This window comes from Tenrec ecaudatus, chromosome 13, assembly GCF_050624435.1.
Source record: "Tenrec ecaudatus isolate mTenEca1 chromosome 13, mTenEca1.hap1, whole genome shotgun sequence".
Classification (NCBI taxonomy): Eukaryota; Metazoa; Chordata; class Mammalia; order Afrosoricida; family Tenrecidae; genus Tenrec; species Tenrec ecaudatus.
In genome coordinates this window covers 73,753,680-73,772,176 of record NC_134542.1, presented here as the reverse complement: position 1 = coordinate 73,772,176, position 18,497 = coordinate 73,753,680, and the positions used below count along the sequence as shown (strand labels likewise).

General features: G+C 37.3%; 1 protein-coding gene across 3 annotated transcripts in view; it reads right to left on the bottom strand.

Annotated features, from left to right (window-relative positions):
- Positions 1–18,497, bottom strand: part of LOC142423798 (sodium channel protein type 3 subunit alpha) — an 85,651-nt gene that overhangs the window by 20,239 nt on the left and 46,915 nt on the right. For all 3 annotated transcript variants that reach the window (XM_075528878.1, XM_075528879.1, XM_075528880.1), the window contains 3 exons: positions 14,067–14,240; positions 12,652–13,008; positions 10,344–10,814 (listed from right to left, as the gene is read on the bottom strand). In XM_075528878.1, coding sequence (XP_075384993.1) covers positions 10,344–10,814; positions 12,652–13,008; positions 14,067–14,240 — 1,002 coding nt within the window. The remainder of the gene's footprint in view (positions 1–10,343; positions 10,815–12,651; positions 13,009–14,066; positions 14,241–18,497) is intronic.

The following is an 18,497-nucleotide window of genomic DNA, read 5'->3' as shown; positions in this document are numbered from 1 at the left end:
AATTTCTTCATAAATGGCATTGTCCAGAATCTGCAGAGATGTTCCTTAGGAGCACATTCTGAATTCAGTATGTTCTCAGGCTGTGGATTTTTCCTTTAAATCAATCATGGTGACACGCACATGGCTGGAAAGAGCCTCTTTAATGTTACAAGGATAAGTATCTAATAAGAACTCTGAGAGCACTTGGGAAGACATTATGAATGTGCAATGCTTTATGAAAATCAATGCAACACACGACACATAGCACAACCTAAGTAATGTCAAGCTTTTGTGCATGGGCATGTCAGTGGTCTCAAAGACCCCACTAATTCCAGTAACTGAGTGGCAGTGTGACTCTGCCTTAATATTCTAAAAGAGTTAGTATATTATTCAGAAATGTCTAAATGACTCCCTAAACCCCAGGACAAGGGGTGGAGGTGGGGGGAAACTGGCTCAAATCCCTGATTTACTGACATCATAATGAAATATCGCTTAATATTTTAGAATGTGAACAAAATAGCATCAAGATGATTCTTTCTACGTTGTTACTTAGAGGGTGACATTAACCATGTCCAACTAAATACATGAGGAAGATTCATTTATGTCACACTATAAATCTGTAGCCAGCACCTCTTGCTCTCGAGTGTGCTAGACCGAGAACTAAGCCCATGTGTTTTGGCTGATGGCAGTCAGGGTTCTACCATTAAATTCCTTTAGTCCTTGGAGAAATAGGATAGCCACAAATTTTTCTTCTCTTGGGTTTTCCCCTATTTGTACAGCCAGAATACCTTTATTATTTTAAGAAAGTCCCAGGGAAGCTACTGTTGGATAGCACTGTGGCAGCTTCTGGAAGAACCAAGAACATACTGTGCGATTGGGCTCAGCAAATGGTTCTTCTCCTCCGAGTTCACTCACGATTTCTGCACTGTATACCATGACTGGTGAGACGTGGCGGCCATCCTGTCCACTGCACAATCAGCGCGAGTGAAACACAATGTTATTGGCAGTTAGGTACCAGATGATCTGTTTCGGGTTTGGGTTTTCCTTTCTCTTTCTTCTTCTTGCTTAATCCAAGGTCAAAACCTTCCCAGCCTGAATCACAGTCCACTTCCTCCAGGAAAGCTTGCTTTCTTGACCAATTTCTCCACCTTGCTGCCCTGATAAATTTTATGGCATCGCTAGTTGACAGTATTTAACTACATAGTCGTAAATACACGCACACACACACGAAAGAGGGGACTTCACAAAGGGAACTAAAAGGTACTGACATTTTCCCATGACCTTTTGAATCTTCCTCATGTGTCCTCCTCTCACCCCTCCCCTGCCAGGTACTTCAAACATACCATCTCCACAGGAAACAATGAGGTGCTTTGCTCCTGTACAGATCTTTAAGTCTAGGAACCTATGTAGGGTTGCTATGAGCCGGCCGTGGGATTGGTCGGCCTGGCTTGATCATGTAGTAGTTGAGGCCTTGGTTGCTAACCGCAAGGCTGGCAGTTCAAACTCACCAGCCTTTCTGTGGGAGAAAGCTGTGGCAGTTTGCCTCTGTAAAGATTATAATCTTGGAGACCGTATGGTTCTACTCTGTTCTGTAAGGCTACTCAGAGTCAGAATCCACCTGATGGCAGGGAGTTGTCTCCATGCTTCCATTTACATACCACTGATGTGCAAATGCACACATGTATTCACATATATGTGCATATATACATATACACACTGTATACATATACATACATAGAAGAGGGAGCCTGAAAACTTTTGTGGATGAATGGAATTAAAAATAATGGATCCAATACATAACCAAGCACACGATCGGTGCTAGTTTTGTTCATTTTATGAATTTTAAATAAATGAATGAATCAGTGCATACTTTATATATCATTTTTGCAGAGAGAACTATAGCATTTGGATACTTTAATCTCTCCATTATATAATAATGACCATAATTGTGACCATAAAAAATAATAATGGAAAATACATTTTGATTAAACAGAAATCATTTCATATTTCAGTGACTCAAATAATTCCTAAATGGTTCTCTAAATTTTGGCAGACATTTAATAAGCAAAGTGATAAGGGTATCTCTTATCTCTGCATATTCTTTTTCATTAGAAAATCATTTTCATTGAAAACATGTACTCACTTGTAACTTCCCATTTCACCACTTATTGATATAAGTGTGAGCTCTTTTATTCCTCACATTATGTATGTCTGCCATATGTTATACAGGTGATTTTTATTTGAATAAAAGTATTTATTCAAAGCAAACCCTTTACCACACATAATCCTTGCCACTAACATGAATTGCAATCAAATAGATTGCTAAGTATGGATCTTTAGTTTCTGGATATGTTTTTGTTATTGGTACTGACTTTATGTTGTAAGCATTTAGGAATTTGACTGACTAGTTGAAATATAAATAAGTCCAATTTGCTTGATGACAAAAGAGGGAATACATTCATTTATCTTAAAGAAGGAAGGGACAACCGTCAGTTCGCTCTGTCTGCCTGGTCTGACGAGGGACATGATGTCATTTGAAGGCACACAGGGAACAAATATTTTGCTCGTATTCTCTTGAAAGAGGAGAACATACATTTTAAAAACCTCTCCTCGGGAGAGGTCTCAAGGAATCTTTGGAGAGCTACGGACAGGGAGAGTGTTGACAAGACCCAGGGGTGACTCAGCACGAAGTCCTTAGCAAATAATTGGCAGACTAGCGTTCTTTCAAGGGAAAGATGGTGTCAGGGAGGCTACCTGCTCTCTGAGTTGTCTTTTCATTAGAGAATTAATCTTGTTTATATTTAACCTTTTAATTCTGAAATATCATTCTGCTGTTTTAAAATCCCACTACCACATTGTGTTAAAGAAATGTATATGACTTATTCTGTGAAATTATTATATAAACTACATAAAAATATCACCATCTACATTTGTAAATTAAAACCAGACTTATGTTGATATTAAATTATACTGACTTACCAATTGTGAAATTTGGCCTGCTCGGCTTTAGTCACTGAATACATGAAGAATGTTACTGATACAATTCTAAGTCACACATTTACACTCTAGAAAACCAGTCAAACATTTTGAATTCTATACATTGATATAATTCCTTCTAAAAAATCTAAATATTTTCTTGTTAAGTCCAAGATGGTAGCTTGTGATGATATATTCAGTGTGATCCAAATTATTTCTAAATTTATTTTAAAACATGTCACTGATTTAAAAGCAAGTGTCTGATGATAGAAACAATGAATAACTTACTTTCTTTACATTTCCATAGCTGTGATAATACAAGGGTATAAAATTAAAAAGAAACCTGGAAAGAAATTTGCCATATTAAGGAACTTGACAACCATACTAAATATCTAAAGTTAATATTTGATCTGAAGTAGTTAGGAAAAAATAACTGGGCATATAGGCATTCCAATAGTAAATTTCCACATAAAACCACATAGTACAAGTTCAAGCTGTCTTTCTTGTACTGTTTTTCCTCTACCCTTATAGTATTTATAGAACTTAAGAGTCAGATTCTTCCATCCCTTGTAGAAACTAAAGAGTCTACAGAGGGATGATGACAGCTTATGCTCTACAGATGCACGTTGGAAAGCAGTTTTTAAGATGCAACATTCTCTGGGCCTAATTCAGCCACAGAAAACATGCCTGGCTGTATGTAGCAGAAGCCTGGCGCAATGCTGTGGAAGCAGCACGCTCATCCAAGACCATGTGTTCAAAGACATGGTGCCTGAATATGAAGTTTTCAAGAAGGTTAGCCATAAATGCCACTCAGAGGCATGAGTTAATTCAACGTACAAAGAGAGAGAGAGAGAGAGAGAGAGAGAGAGAGAGAGAGAATCAGCCCCCAAAGCAGCCAGGAGTGTACCCACGACACTATTTCCCCCTCATCACACGGACACAGAGAACTCCCCTCCCGTGCTTCAAATGAGTCTTGATTCATATCCAATGAAATAATGAATTTTAACTTTCTGAGATAGAAGAGAATGTTCACAACTGGCCTACTTCCACGGAAATGCGCTCAAATTTCATTTGTTTTCAACCAACTATTACGTGTTTGACTCTCACAAATGGCCATGAGAGTCAAAAGGCAAAATAAAAGATTCAGCCATTACAGATTGCCTTTAAAATCTAGCCATTTCTCTCAAAGCAGAAGGATTGTGTCTTGTAAGTAGAAGAAGAAAATCTTTGGTCAAACAATACTATCAGGGCTCAGTCTGATCTTTTGGATTTGCATGTTCATATCTTGACTTTCATATTTCATTTGAAGAACAGACGGACACAAAATGAGGCCATTTGGCTGTTGGTCTAATAACAAGTGAGCTCTCTCTCTTTTTTCCTTTTTGGATACCTTACCAAATGGTTAATCACATAAACCAATTCCATGTGGTTTGACTTCCACACATTTTAAATGGCCAACACCCCTGGTGCTCCTTTTATCTTGAAATAGCTTTATGAGGGACACAATTGGGACACTGAAAATAACTGTCATAGCTGAAGGGAAGGATACAAAAGCAGCAAGATGACAAAAGAAGACAGTTGATCTTGGGAAGAAAGAAAGAGTTCCATCCGAGCGAGGCGTGGGTTTGTGTCTGCACAAGGACACGACAGAATTATGACAGGACTCTAAAGTTCAGGAAAGATGCACACACTCCTCTGTTCCTCCCAAGAGTGGCCTCACTTTCACAAAGACCCACTGGAAGACATTCACGGCGTCTTAAAGGAAAATGAAAGCCGGACTCATTCTCTAATTGATCTCAATTTTGAAAGCAGAACCCAGTCCCCTGTCCAGAAGGGTATATGCTTGGGACTCAGGTAGGCATCGATTTTCAAAGTTGCCATAGGGATTTTTTAAATTTTCAAAAAGCTAATTCTGTTAGAATGGTGATTTTTGCCGGTACCATTTATTCCTATTTATTTTGTAAAGAAAATGATGACACATCTACTGTAAAGTGGCTATAAGCACAGTGCTAAGTAAAAGCTATTTAAATCACCAGGACCTGTATTTTGTGTCTTATTTTGTGTCACGTGACTCAGCAGCAGCAGTGATTTCCCATTCATAGCGTTATCCTGGACCTGGCGTATTCTACCGCAAAACCTCAGTGTTTCCGCAAAAGGAAGAAAGCCTGTATGTGTTCACCTCCAGACGTCTTCAGGCTGTATTTTGACATTCCTTTGTTTTCATAATTAAGTCTTGAAAACTACTAATATTTCTACACTTTTTCACTTTGGATTCGTACATTCCTTCCCAGGGCCCACACTGTGGCTGAAATTCCAAGGAATGAAATCAATGGAAATTTGAGTCAAGAAAATAAGCGAATCGTTGTGTTGGTCCACAAAATAGCCACGTATGTTGGCTGGTATGTTTACTCCTCATAAAGCTGAAGGCAATTTCTAATAATTAAACATATATTTGACCCATTCATGTTCTCCTTGCTCGGCAGTGAGGCAGAATATTGAAGGGAGAAATTGCCCCGGATCAGGGAAATTCTGACTCAAAAGGAGGGAACACTGGGCCAATCAGCAAAATGCAATGGACTTTTTGCGCTTTCTGTAGTGAAGCGTTTCTTCATTTAATTACTTTACAATGAACACTTATGGTTTTGCAGACATCTGATGCTTTACAACTTTCCCGAACACCATGAAAATCCAAGATATGTGGTGCTTCATATCTTGCAGACTATGGCCCTTCAAATCTCAGAAATGCACAGCCACCCTATTCCATTTTAGAGAACCTCTGCCCGCAGCACTAAAGCAAACATTTCCATCAGGAGTATGTGATTTGGATGGGTGGCAAATTATATTCATGGATCTGAATATAATATTTTGAAAATGGCAGCACTATCAGAAAAAAAAAACCCAAGTAGGCTTGTAATTTAATTATAAGGGCTGAATCAACAAAAAAGTTGTGGTCTTATTTTGATAGGGGGGAAAAAAGCAATGAAATAATAATTTAAAAAATGCATGCTCTCTCTTAAGTCCTTTGACCGTATTGAACTATCAACATTCCTATCATGTTAAAAATAGATATAAATCTATTGAGCATGCAATTACTGTTTTTTAAAAAAATTATATATTAAACTTGAAAACTCAGTAGCAGCATCAGGGCTGCTGGTCTCGCCTGACCATGCCTGGATGTGTCACGTGATTCAGCAGAGAGCAGCGGGGCCCATCCAGCACTGGCAGGGCAAGGAACAGAGCTGAGACGCATGCAGGCCAGTCGATACTCATTTAGAAAGTGATTGTACATGTACCACTTGCTTGGGTAACCTGGGTGAAATGGTGGCGCGAGTCTCTGGCTGGTTAAAACCACCAGAGCTGCATCCTTGGTTGCTCCGGCTTGATTTTACTCCTGTGAGAAGTAAGAACGGTAAGCAATGAAGGTCATAGTACAATAGTGCTAGATTTTGCTTTGGAATTCAACTTCAAATATGATTTTTAAAAACATTTACTCTATATCCCTCGCTTACAAACACAAATGATAATTAAACCAACACTCTTTTAGGAATGAACGATTAAATCCAGTTAAATGTAAAATTCAAGTAACCATAGTTATGTAAACTTTAAAATGACAAAAACGAAATTCTGCTTTATGGCTTGGCATATGATTTGTACAATTTGACGTTGTACAAAGATTAAAAAATAAAATCATCACTCTGGAATCCATTATTTGAATTCTCCTACTTTTTTTTCATGTAGAGCTTTGTATGTTTCCATATTAGTCTGATACGGTAGAGGTCCAGAATAGAAGAGAAATTCGTGTTTTCAATCCCTGTAAAATCCTGATCATTTCTCCCCTGCTGCACTACTAATTAGCTAAACTCTATTATATAAACTGAATGGAAGGATTAGTGTAGCCATAGTTTTCAAACACCATTTAAATCAGTGACTAATTTACTACCTATCTTAAAGCAAACATTTGTTGCCTTTTAAAAAATATTAATGAGGAATGTTTCTGGAGGGTTATTTCTGTTTGAATGCTCGATTTATCAGAGAAGACTAGCCTGCCATCTAAACCAGTGCTCAATGTTCTTTTACTGTTTGTCAAAAAGCTGAACTAAAAGGTTCATGAACTAAAAGGTCTGTCTGTCTCTTGGAGAGCTATTAAAAACTAATCACATGACCAAAGTAAGTGTATGTCTAAAATGTCACTAGTGTTAACTGCCAACCATTTTCAGAAATTTACATTTCAAGTAAAAACTGTGTTTAGCTAGAAGTTAAATCCACTCTATAATATTGGAACGTACTGATTTTAGTTTGATTTTTAATAACTATGTCTTCTTATCTTGTGGTTGAGCATATATAATGATGGCTGTTTTCATGTCAGGGGGGTTGATATTTATTTTATGAAATCATTTACATAGAATTTATGATCGAAGTTAATAGTTATATAGATGACACTTTGATATTTCCTCCTACATTTAGAAAAATACCTATATATGTGAATTCATTTTTGAAAAATAGGTCTACCAAAATATCTGTACATTTAACAATTTCATTACATCCTGAAAATGGATTTTATGTACTCAAAATTAGATTGAATGAGGATAGAATGGTTCTAATAACATTATCTTATAAGGACTTTCTGTTCAGAAAATAAAATGTTTTCCAGTAGTTGATAAGGGAGGCATTGGATTTTCATTACTCCAAATTTGTTGTTTTTCAGTCCTAGATAGAGCAATTGGGCAGTATCCTTCTAATCGGACACTTGAAGTATCTGCGCACACTAAGTAGTGTTTGAAGGATTCTGGAAGTCAAGCATTTGATAGAAGGGAATTAAGATGTGTACTTTCCATAGATTTATGTGACCAAAATCTATGATATTAAGTGAATTAACTGAACACAAGTGTGTCTATCTCTTTGACTTTCCTAACTCTCCTAGATTCCATGGTGTGTGTGTGTGTGTGTGTGTTTACTCTTCATACTTCTGTTTTGGGGGAGTGCCTCTATTTTAAGGCAGTGGATACCTAGGAAATCCATAGTTTTGAATCTGTTTTTGGATCTTGAGTTCTCACCCAGGCTCTAGTTCTCAACACTGTCATGTCTAATTCAGAATAGTCCATCTAAGCCCCTCCTCTTCCCATGTAAGTCTGGATAACCATTTTCCTTGAGTCTTTACAAGATTTGCCAAGTTTCCACTTGGTCTCAGTTTTCACCACTGTACTGCTATCAAATGGTTCTTATCACACTCCCTCAATAGTCTCTCTTATCTCTAGTCGAAACTGTTTTACTCATTTATATCAAATACACTTCCTCAAAGCATGACTCTCCTATTACCTTGCTTCAGAACAGACAATAACTGTTGGTTGTAGATTACACAACCAATTGTGTAGTAGAGTACACAACCAATTCGAAAGTTTTGGGGCTTACTTCACAGACTTTCCATATTGAAACAAGACCCCCTAACCAATACTTCATTCATGTTAACTGCACCACTGCATTACTGGACTACTAAACCCACTCCCAGCTCTGACTTCGTTTTATCAGGTTTCTGCTTTTCGCTTTCTGTTAATCTATATTTGACTCAAACTTGAAACTCCATTTTATCTCTTTAACAAGAAATCTATTGACCTTTTTATTAATTCCTGCAGGGTTAGAGCTTCAATAATTCTATGAATATTAGCTTTTGAAAAAAAATGCTGCGATTTCTATAAAAAGGGAAAAGTTACGCTGTATAGGTCACTTTAACTCTTCCTAATCTTTGGTTACACATTGGGCTGCTATATCAGCCACTCCATGAAATAAGGGTATGTCTTTTTTACTCCAGCTAAGAGTTACAGTCCTGGGAACCAACAGGGGCAGTTCTACTGTGTCCTGTAGGGTCACTGTGGGTCAGAACTGACCGAAGCAAGTGGGTGAACCCTGCACGGCCAGCAGAGTTTGAAGTTTATAACAACTATTCAATAGATGTCTGGTCATTGAAGTTTTTCTTAAATACATTTTTGCAGTGTTGGAAAGCAAAATTAGAATTCAATTCTTGGTCTAGAGAATTAGACAACTAAAATTGACCCCACTGCGTTGACTTGGAGTAGAAGTAAGAGGAAAAATATTCCTATCTTATTTTCTACTGTACTTTGACCATTTTCAGAGTGTTCTCACATTTATGATTCTATTTCAACTGTGAGATGCCAGACAAGATCTGGAAACTATTGATTCTAGCATGGTCAGTTACTTATGTGTAAGAATTTCAGGGTAAATGTTGATCTGCTTATTAGAAAGGCTGGTTCTAAAATATGCTTACAAAACAGCATCACTGACCTAATTTCTATGATGTCAATATTATGCTCTCAAGTAAGAATATGTTTTTATTGACTCCATCTGTGTGGCACTTAACTTCCTAGTGGTTTACAAGAAATCCAAAAATAATTATGAGTGAGCAATTCTAATCCTGTTTTCCACAATAGCGTTGTAGAGTTAACACCAGCGAGCTACTGAGACTGTAGTATTCTAGGCATTCCACTCCTAGAGTATAAATATTGTTTTCTCATCTCTGTCTTTTGGAAGCACTATTAATATGACAGTGCGAACAGCCTTTCAGCCTACCATCTAATTGTCATCCTAAAGGAGAGTTTCTTTCCAGCACTTCTCTGTCTTTTGGAGTTAATTTGAACGACCTGTGGACTTGCTTGTCATTTGAGTGGGGCGTCATCAAATTAGGGCTCCTTGTACTTTAAAAATATGGATAGCACTCTCATAAAGGAATGTGCTTTGATTGTTGTGACTAAAACATTCAGAGGTGAATAGAATCGCATAAAACTTTCACTTAAAAATCTCATTAAAACCTATCCAGATTAAGGAGGTGACACATTCATTGTAATCAATAAAATGTCATCCTGATTTTCTTCAGGGCCTAATGCAATGCAGAGTAGAATCTTTTAAGTAATCAGACCCCCCATTTTAAAGCTAATTTTATTGGGGTCTCTTAAAGCTCTTATAAAAATTCACACATCAATTGTATTAAGCATATCTGTACATATGTTGCCCTCATCATTTTCTAAACATTTACTTTCTGATTGAGCACCTAGTATCAGCTCCTCTTTCTTCCCTCCTTCCCCAGCTCTTCCACTAGCCCCTCTTTTTTGAAAACATTTTAAAATCAGACTTTCAAATTATCAAGAACAAATATTCTAATTGTTCAAACTGATTACTTTGATATGGGAAATTGATATTTATAAAACTAGATCCTCCAGTAAGTAATATCTTATGGTTTGTCTAAAATTACCATATATATTAATATCAGTATGAATTATTTATATGATAATAATGCAAATGCATAGAGAGAGACTATTCAAGAATTATATTGCATGGTTGCTATGGGAAATACAACAACACTGTAACATTGCTCTTACCTCTTTACTTTCTTCCAGTTCTGACTCACTGCTGAACTCTTCGGTGTTCAAGTTCTCAAAGTCAGACTCTCCAACAGCGATGGGCACTGTCACCGTGAGGCTGGGGTTGTTGATGAATGACATGTAGTCGTTTTCATCGATTACGTATTTTTCAACACTACTTCCAGTCCCTACACCACTGGTCGTCCCATTTCCATCTTTAAGGTAATTTAGCTCTTTGCTTATTTCAATTCCAGTATTATTGGACATGCAACTGTCGATTTTGTTCCCTTCATGAATTTCTATAACTTTTGGCTTCCCAAAACAGACCCTTTGGCAGCATTCTCGTATCTTATTTTTCACGTAATCTATTCCCCTTTGCATCCTCCCGATGGCAATCTGGAGATTGTTCATCTCATTATCGTCATCAGTGGCAGCCAGGTTGTCGGAACTGAATGAACTCAGCAATAAGGCCAGGAAGAGGTTCAGGACCTACAAGCACAGAAAGAAAAATGGCTACGTGAATACCAAGCATCAAGATGTTGACTACAGTAAGTGCTTCTTAAGAGCTTACTGTATTTCAGACACATCTAAGCCATATGTGATTGAAAGGACCTGACACCTTTTACTGCCTCAAGGGCAAAAGAGTAAACAGACACCTTTCCCCCCTGTGAGGACAGCCAGAAGTCAGAGGCATTAGGATTATTTAAATTGTGTTTATTCAGGAAAGCTTGCCAATGAAAAGACAAAATTCCTTTTTATTGTTTTGCCAATTGAGAAAAAAAGTGATATTTTCATTTTAATCATTTTACTTCATCCTACTAGTCTGTGTAGGAATGTATTGCTTTGTAAAAAATGAATATATTTACGTAGCCTGCTAATATAAGTCAAAATATACATAACACCAACAAATTCTATTAGTCCAATCAACTCAATCTTTTTTAAAAGTCAGAAATGTTCAATAGCAATTGATTTAAGTTTTGACTGGTTTTTCATCAAACACACTTTGCGTCTATGTGTTCCAATAGCCAGCTAGCTAGAGAAAATCTCAAATTGCTACACCACTTAGACTAGAGCCACACAATGCAAATTATTTCCCTTTGCTGTTCTTATGGAGAGATTATGAGGAATTCATAAAACTCAGCATATCATTGGAATACATAGAGAAAAACTGACCAATTTTCTGATGAACTAAAGCAGGAATGGTTTTTTAATAGCTGTTGTAAAAGTAAAACTAATTTAAAGGAATATTTTTAGCTTGAGATGTCTTTATCAAGTTTCACATTATATTACAAATTATGAAGGCACAGGAAATGCAAGGATTTGGCTTATTTCCAGATCGGATTCTATTCAGAATCTACAACTGCTTAATTTACTGCTCTAGGGAAAAAAAAAAGGTCCATAGGTCACACACTCATTTACCTTATGTAGAATAATCTCCCTTGAAAATTACCCCTCCAGTGAACGTATGCAACATAAAGAAATGTTTATCCACCATGATGGAGGCATTCAAGCATTGAAATACATAAATATAAGCATGAAAGCATAAATTGTGAGCTCACAGTGATGTGTTTAAATTACAGCTAAAAACAAACATTTTAAATCTGGTTCATCTGGTCCCTGTCTCTATATGACTAACTCAATTTAAAATAATTAATTTTCTTTGAATAAAGTAAGCTTGGGAGAGAAGAGAGCAGCCCCGTTCAAGAGATTGGAATAGTACAACACATAGCTAAAACGTACTGCCATAGTTCATGGAAAATTATCTTAAGATTTTGTTAAAATGCAACTTATTCTTTTATGTATAAGCAAGAAATATGAACTACAACATATAAAGAATGATTTTGATATTTCATAGGCAATTGTCTTTTAAATGTATTGGTCATCATCAGCTTATCAAAATCATAAGAGAACGTTAGCCTTGATGGTAAAGATACCTTTTATTTGAAGAAAATCATGGAAAAAACCCTGACATTCATGCCCCTTAAGTTTTCATAGATATCACTTAATTTAATTCTCCTGTAAATCTGAAAATTTAAGCTGTATTATTCTAGTTTCATAGAGGGTCCCTTACTCTATGAGATGTTAAGTAAATTGCCCATGATCAGAGAGCAAGACATGACTTTGGAATTCCATTCTAGGCCTTTTTAACTGAACAGGGAGTTCTCATGGCAGCAGGAAGCATTGGACTGCTAACTACAGGGTTGCTGATTTCAATTGCAAAACAAGAACAGATCAGAGATATGTCTATTGCCTCAGGCCATCTTCCTAGCTACTCTTGGATCCCGAACTGTTCTTCTTTCTGAGCATTCTTATAAAACATACGTACCACCAGGTTCCCGATGACCATGACCATCATGAAGACAGTAAGGCACATGGGTTGGCCAGCGACCTCCATGCAGTCCCACATGGTCTCGATCCACTCCCCACACAGCACTCGGAACACGATGAGGAAGGAGTGGAAGAAGTCGTGCATGTGCCAGCGTGGGAGCTCACAGTCGCTGGAGATCTTGCAGACACAATCTTTGTAGCTCTTACCGAAGAGCTGCATGCCGACCACGGCAAAAATGAAGACGATGATGGCCAAGACCAAGGTGAGGTTTCCCAGCGCCCCCACCGAGTTGCCAATGATCTTTATCAACATGTTCAGTGTGGGCCACGATTTTGCCAGCTTGAAAACTCGGAGCTATAATCAAGAGGAAAGACACTGTTAGCAGCGATCCTGAAGTAGCTATGGGAGGTAGACATCATCTCATTAATAGACCAAATTGAAAACCCACCTCTGAGAGATACGAAACCTTGCAATCTCCTAAACCAATTCAAACCCAGGAAACCAGGAGCTAATAATCGGACTTGAAAACCAAATCATATAATTAAGATGCAAAAAATATAGCATTTCACAAGTAATAAAACACTTTTGCAACATCAACAGGTATGCCCATGAAAAAATTAGAATATTTATTTGAGACATTTAAAATGTTATCCTCAGCCCAGCGGCTCACAAAAGAGTAATCTTAAAATTTATGAGTTGTGTATTTTTCAAGAGCCACTATGAAGCAAGCTAATTTATTGAACTCTAGAGGAGCCTTGGTGTTATCGCGGTTTTGTGTGGGGCGGCTGAGCTCAAGGTCAGCAGTTGCAAACCATCAACCACCCTGCGGAAGAATGATGAGGCTTTCCACTTTGGTTCAGACTTACAGACCTGAAAGCCCGAGGGACAGTGAGTCAGAATCAAATGGCTAGCAGTGAGTTAAGTGAGAAACATTTTCCATCATTTGAAAATATACAATTAAAATCAAACTGACAATATAATATGCCAATAAATATGTTTGCCATAGTTTAAAAATTTTTAATATTATTATTTATTATGCTGATGGGGTCACATATTTTCCCATATATTTGTAGTTTGAAAGTCATGACCACTAATAGGATTAATAGAAAGTAGATATTAATTGGGGCCTGAGATATTTATTTTCTTCTCTTGCCAGACTTTAGATCTAAAAAATACAATACCAAACCTAACCAAAAAAAAATACCAACCATGATTTTAAAAATTAGTTTTAGAAGCACTTAGTTGCTTTTTCGTGAGCCTTACACAACTACTATTTTAAAGTGCATCAAATGTTTTATCTGTATTAAAAATAATCATTGACATAACTTAAAATAAACAGCAAAAAATACACATCGATTCAGTTCCAAAGTATAACAGTAAAGCCAAAACAAGACAAAAATCTATGCAGCTACCAGTCGGAAAGATCGCAGGACCGACAGTCCGTCCACGTTTGACAGGCCCAGCTCCATTAAACTTAAGCTGACAATAATTCCATCAAAGACATTCCAGCCCTCTTGGAAGTAGTAGTACGGATGCATGGCAATGACCTTGAGGACCATTTCCGCTGTGAAGATCCCCGTGAAGACCTGAAATAAAGCACAGGTCAGGGCTTCAAAGCACTGAAACACAGTTGACACTGGAAACATTTGTGAGGAAGAGCATTGCACAGGCATGAATAAAGCGAACCTAGAATTCACATTGTAAAACTAGTGACAAGTCAATGTTAGTTCCTTTACAGAGGACCACTTTAAGTGGATGTGTATTAACAAATTTTGCGTCGATTGATCTATTGGATGTACTGAGCATCTCCTAAATGCTAGGCATCATGAGAAGCATGGAGTGTATAATATCAATTACCTCAAAAACCAAACTCGCTGTTATTGCATCGATCCCAACAACTCAGAATGACCCTGTAAGACAGAGTCGAGCTGCCTCTCGGTTTCTGGCGCTGATAGGGGAAAGTAGAAAGCACATCTTTCTCCCGAGGAGCAGCTTCAAACTGCTGGCCTTCGTGATTGCAGCCCAGTGTATAACCCACTGCGCCACCGCTTATTTAATAGTAATTAAAACACGCCACTCAAGATTACATGGAGGTTGTTCAATTTTTAGTGAAAAATCAATTTACTAGGCAATGAGTTCAGTGGAAAGTTCCTAAGCTGTTTCACATGTCGATATTTGATAACTAGTAAGATTTATTGCAAAGGACCAACCCTGAGTCTGGATATAGAGCAAAGAAATTTGGAAGATTTGGAGTAGGCAATAAAGTGGTCAAAAACGTGAGAGAATCCAGGTCTCTGTGTAGGGACATCCATTCCTGATGATTGACTTCAGATAGAAGAGGGAAGTTCTGCTAATAATATAGACATGCTAAAGAGTGATATTTCAATTTTGATCAGTTTGCTCGGCAGAATGGCTCCTTGCTTAGAAAGATGCTTGAGGTGCCCTGAGGTATGGTGGTTACCAGTTGGGCTGCTAATCACAAGTCAGGAGTTGGAAGCCTCTAGCCAGCTCTGCAGGAGACAGACAGGGCCTTCTACTGGGGCAAAGGGCTATAGTCTCAGAAACCCACAGGGGCAGTTCTCTTCTGTCTATGCGGCACTGTGAGTCAGAACTGACTCGATAGCAAGGAGTTTTGTTTTTGTTCTGTTTTCCCCCCCGGAATGATGTTTCCTTGCATCCTAGAGAGTCTGACTAAATTCTGCCCTATCATTCTTAATTTCCTCTTTTAAAAAAAAAAAATTCCCATGCCCTTTGAATAAGCATCTTTAATTCTTTTATCTTGAATAATGCATTTTTGGGAGGATGTTGAAGTATATTAAAAGGAAATAGGTGAGAAATCATTTAGCATTTGCCCTTTTCATCTTGTTCATATAGTATGTGAGGATGTTTATTTAGATTATTTATCAATTCCCCATCTAATTGTCTTGGATTTTCAAGTTTCAAATATTTTATTTGGAAATTGCATAACAATTATTTATTGCACAGAAATTCTCTAAAATGAATTTCTTTGGGGATGAGAGGGAATTTTTAATATTTTTTAGAAAAGGACAGTTAGTTAGATGACAAAATAATATTCCTTCACTGGAGTAAAAAGACTTGCAAATGAAGTTTAGAATTTTTCTCTTGATTGCTTTTCTTTCAATAAATAAGAGTATTTTCCCTCTAACATTAATATTCATACAATACCTTTGCATTGAAAGTTATTTTGATAATTACACGTACTCCTTTAAAGTTAAGCATGTTAGGACAGGTCCCACACTCTAGGATCCTTTCAGGTATAGAATAGGGACACACAATGACCCTTAATCACTGATTACTCAGAATTATAATCAGAAAAAAATCACCAGTTGAGAAATTAAAAAGCTCCATATTCCCTGAAGGAAGACTTACAATGTAATTTGAAGTGTTTAGATGATGAAGATTTTGTCTAGCCTACTATGCTTGATGCAAAATTTCTTGCTCACAGAATCCATAAGGTAGTTACATGGATTTTTATAATAATACCCCTCTCCTAAAAAAAGCCCCAAACCACACAAAAATGCCAAAAAAACTGGAGAAATTCAAAGGAGAGGTGAGGCCTCTTGATAATCTAGGAAAATGATAAAATTTTTATATGCTGCTAAAACATGATACAAAACAAAAATCCAAACTGTGCTAAGATGGAAATATCCACAATTATTTTATGTGTCATCCTTTGGTATTACGTGAACAACATTTTTAAGTTCTAATCAATAAGACAATAAGTAACCTTCTGAGCATAGATCCTACATTTATATTATTTTAATGAACAAATTATACACTGCTTTTTTATTATGCACCACTCATGGTGTATAATACCAAATTTTATAAATATGTATGTATACACACACACACACACACACTCTTGAGTCAATTCCAACTCACACAGTAACCCTATAGGACAGAGCAGAACTACCTCTGTGGGCTTTAAAGACTGACTCTTTCTGGGAGTAGAGAGCCTCATCATTCTCAAGCAGAACTGCTAGTGGTTTGGAACTGCTGACCTTGCAGTTAGCAGTCTAATGTATAACTATTATGCCACCAGGGCTCATATATATGTGCATGTGTGTGTTATTTTACATATACATCTTTACTACACAGTTTGTCCTGGGTATCAATAAGAAATTATATGGGATCTTACTTTGTAAACTCTGGAATAGTTTATACATATCAATATTAATAAGAATCAGGTTTTTTAGTTAACAAACATAGTTCGCATGAGCTCCAATTTTTGTGGATATGAATTGAAAACTTGAATCTGTTCCCTGTCACCTATGTAGTCCATCTTATTGCCCCATCACTCATTTGAACTTCCCAGTGGTTCTATCGCAAACACTGTAGCATTCATCAATCTTCCTCTGTACTTGCTTACCTTACTTACTCTGTCATTACTCACAGAACCATGGAACTTTAATACCTCAAGAAGCATAAAACGTCACTTAGTCTGGGGTACTTATTGTTCTCATGAGAAAACAGCTCTACGAATCTAAAACAAGTGATTGTGAGAATCACATAGATCTTTAGCATGAGCACTTAGCCCTGGGTTCAGACTTGGTGCTTTAATTTTCTATTTGATTATCCAGAGTCTCTCAACCTTTGCTTCCCTACTCAACATCCTCAACATCGGAATTCGATGAAACCTCAATTTCCTGGTTTACTCTGGCAACTTTCCAATTTTTTCCCCTTCACTTGTTTAACTTCCCTAATTATCCAGTATCCTGGAAAAAAAAATAAAAGAACCAGAGCAGAAAATTTTCCATGAATATTTCAAAGAAAGTTCGACAGGTTAATAGCCCATACAGAGGAAGGAAAGTGTTTATGGAGAGCGTCCGATTCTAGACACAGTTCTAGGTGTTTTCGCTTTACCTCATCTGACTTTCAAAACAAAACCAGGAGATGGACAATAACGACTCAGACTGTTTGTGAGGCTCATGCACAGACCAGAGTGTTGGTTGGTTCTGGCAACTGAGGTCAAAGTCGAGTTCACTGAGTTCTACCACCTGTGTTCTTACACTACAACCTTCTCACAGAAGCAGTCATTTTAAGCAGGAAGTAAACAGATTGTGATGGACATGGAAAGAACCCGTAGGAGGTGTGAAAGAAAATTGAGATCTGGCCATCGAGTAAGTTGTGATAGATTTAAAACCAAAAAGTAAGATGCAGCAAGCAAATGGTTGATACATAGCTATATTTGACTCACATGCACTGGAAGTTAAGATAAGAATTTCAACGTGGGGTTGGTGTAAGGCTGGAGGAGATGGGGCTCGAGCTAACCCTTGAATAATATGAATCATACAGATCAGGTGAGTTGAGACAGAACACTCTAGATCTGAATGCAGAGGACCTTGTAGGAAGGTATGTTTCTTGCATGCAAACATTTAAATGATTCTGACAAAACCAAAGCTGGCTAATCTGAAAACCGTGAGCAACAAATGGTAAAGAAGGGTGGACTCAGATGTGGAGTCTTGAAAAATTAAATGTTGAATCATAATTACAGGTAACAAATGCTCTAGTGAAGCGAAAACGTACTCAGTGCAGAGTATTAGGGAATTATTATTTTCATAGTAGTTATTGTATTTAAAAAGGAGACCCCTTGAAAGGAGAGACAATAGGTCTTTGTATTGAGTTGTACATAAGAAATAAAGAAAAAGAAAGTCAAAATAGTAATCAAATCTCTGTGCTTGGAATCTGGAATGCCACAACTGTCAGTTAGACAAGACTGAGGTGGGATTCGTAGGCTTTTAAAACAACTCGAGTGAAATGTAGTCTTCCGGTGGTGCCGTGTCCAAGGTAGTCCTTGAGGCAATGATCAGTAAAAGTTGTAG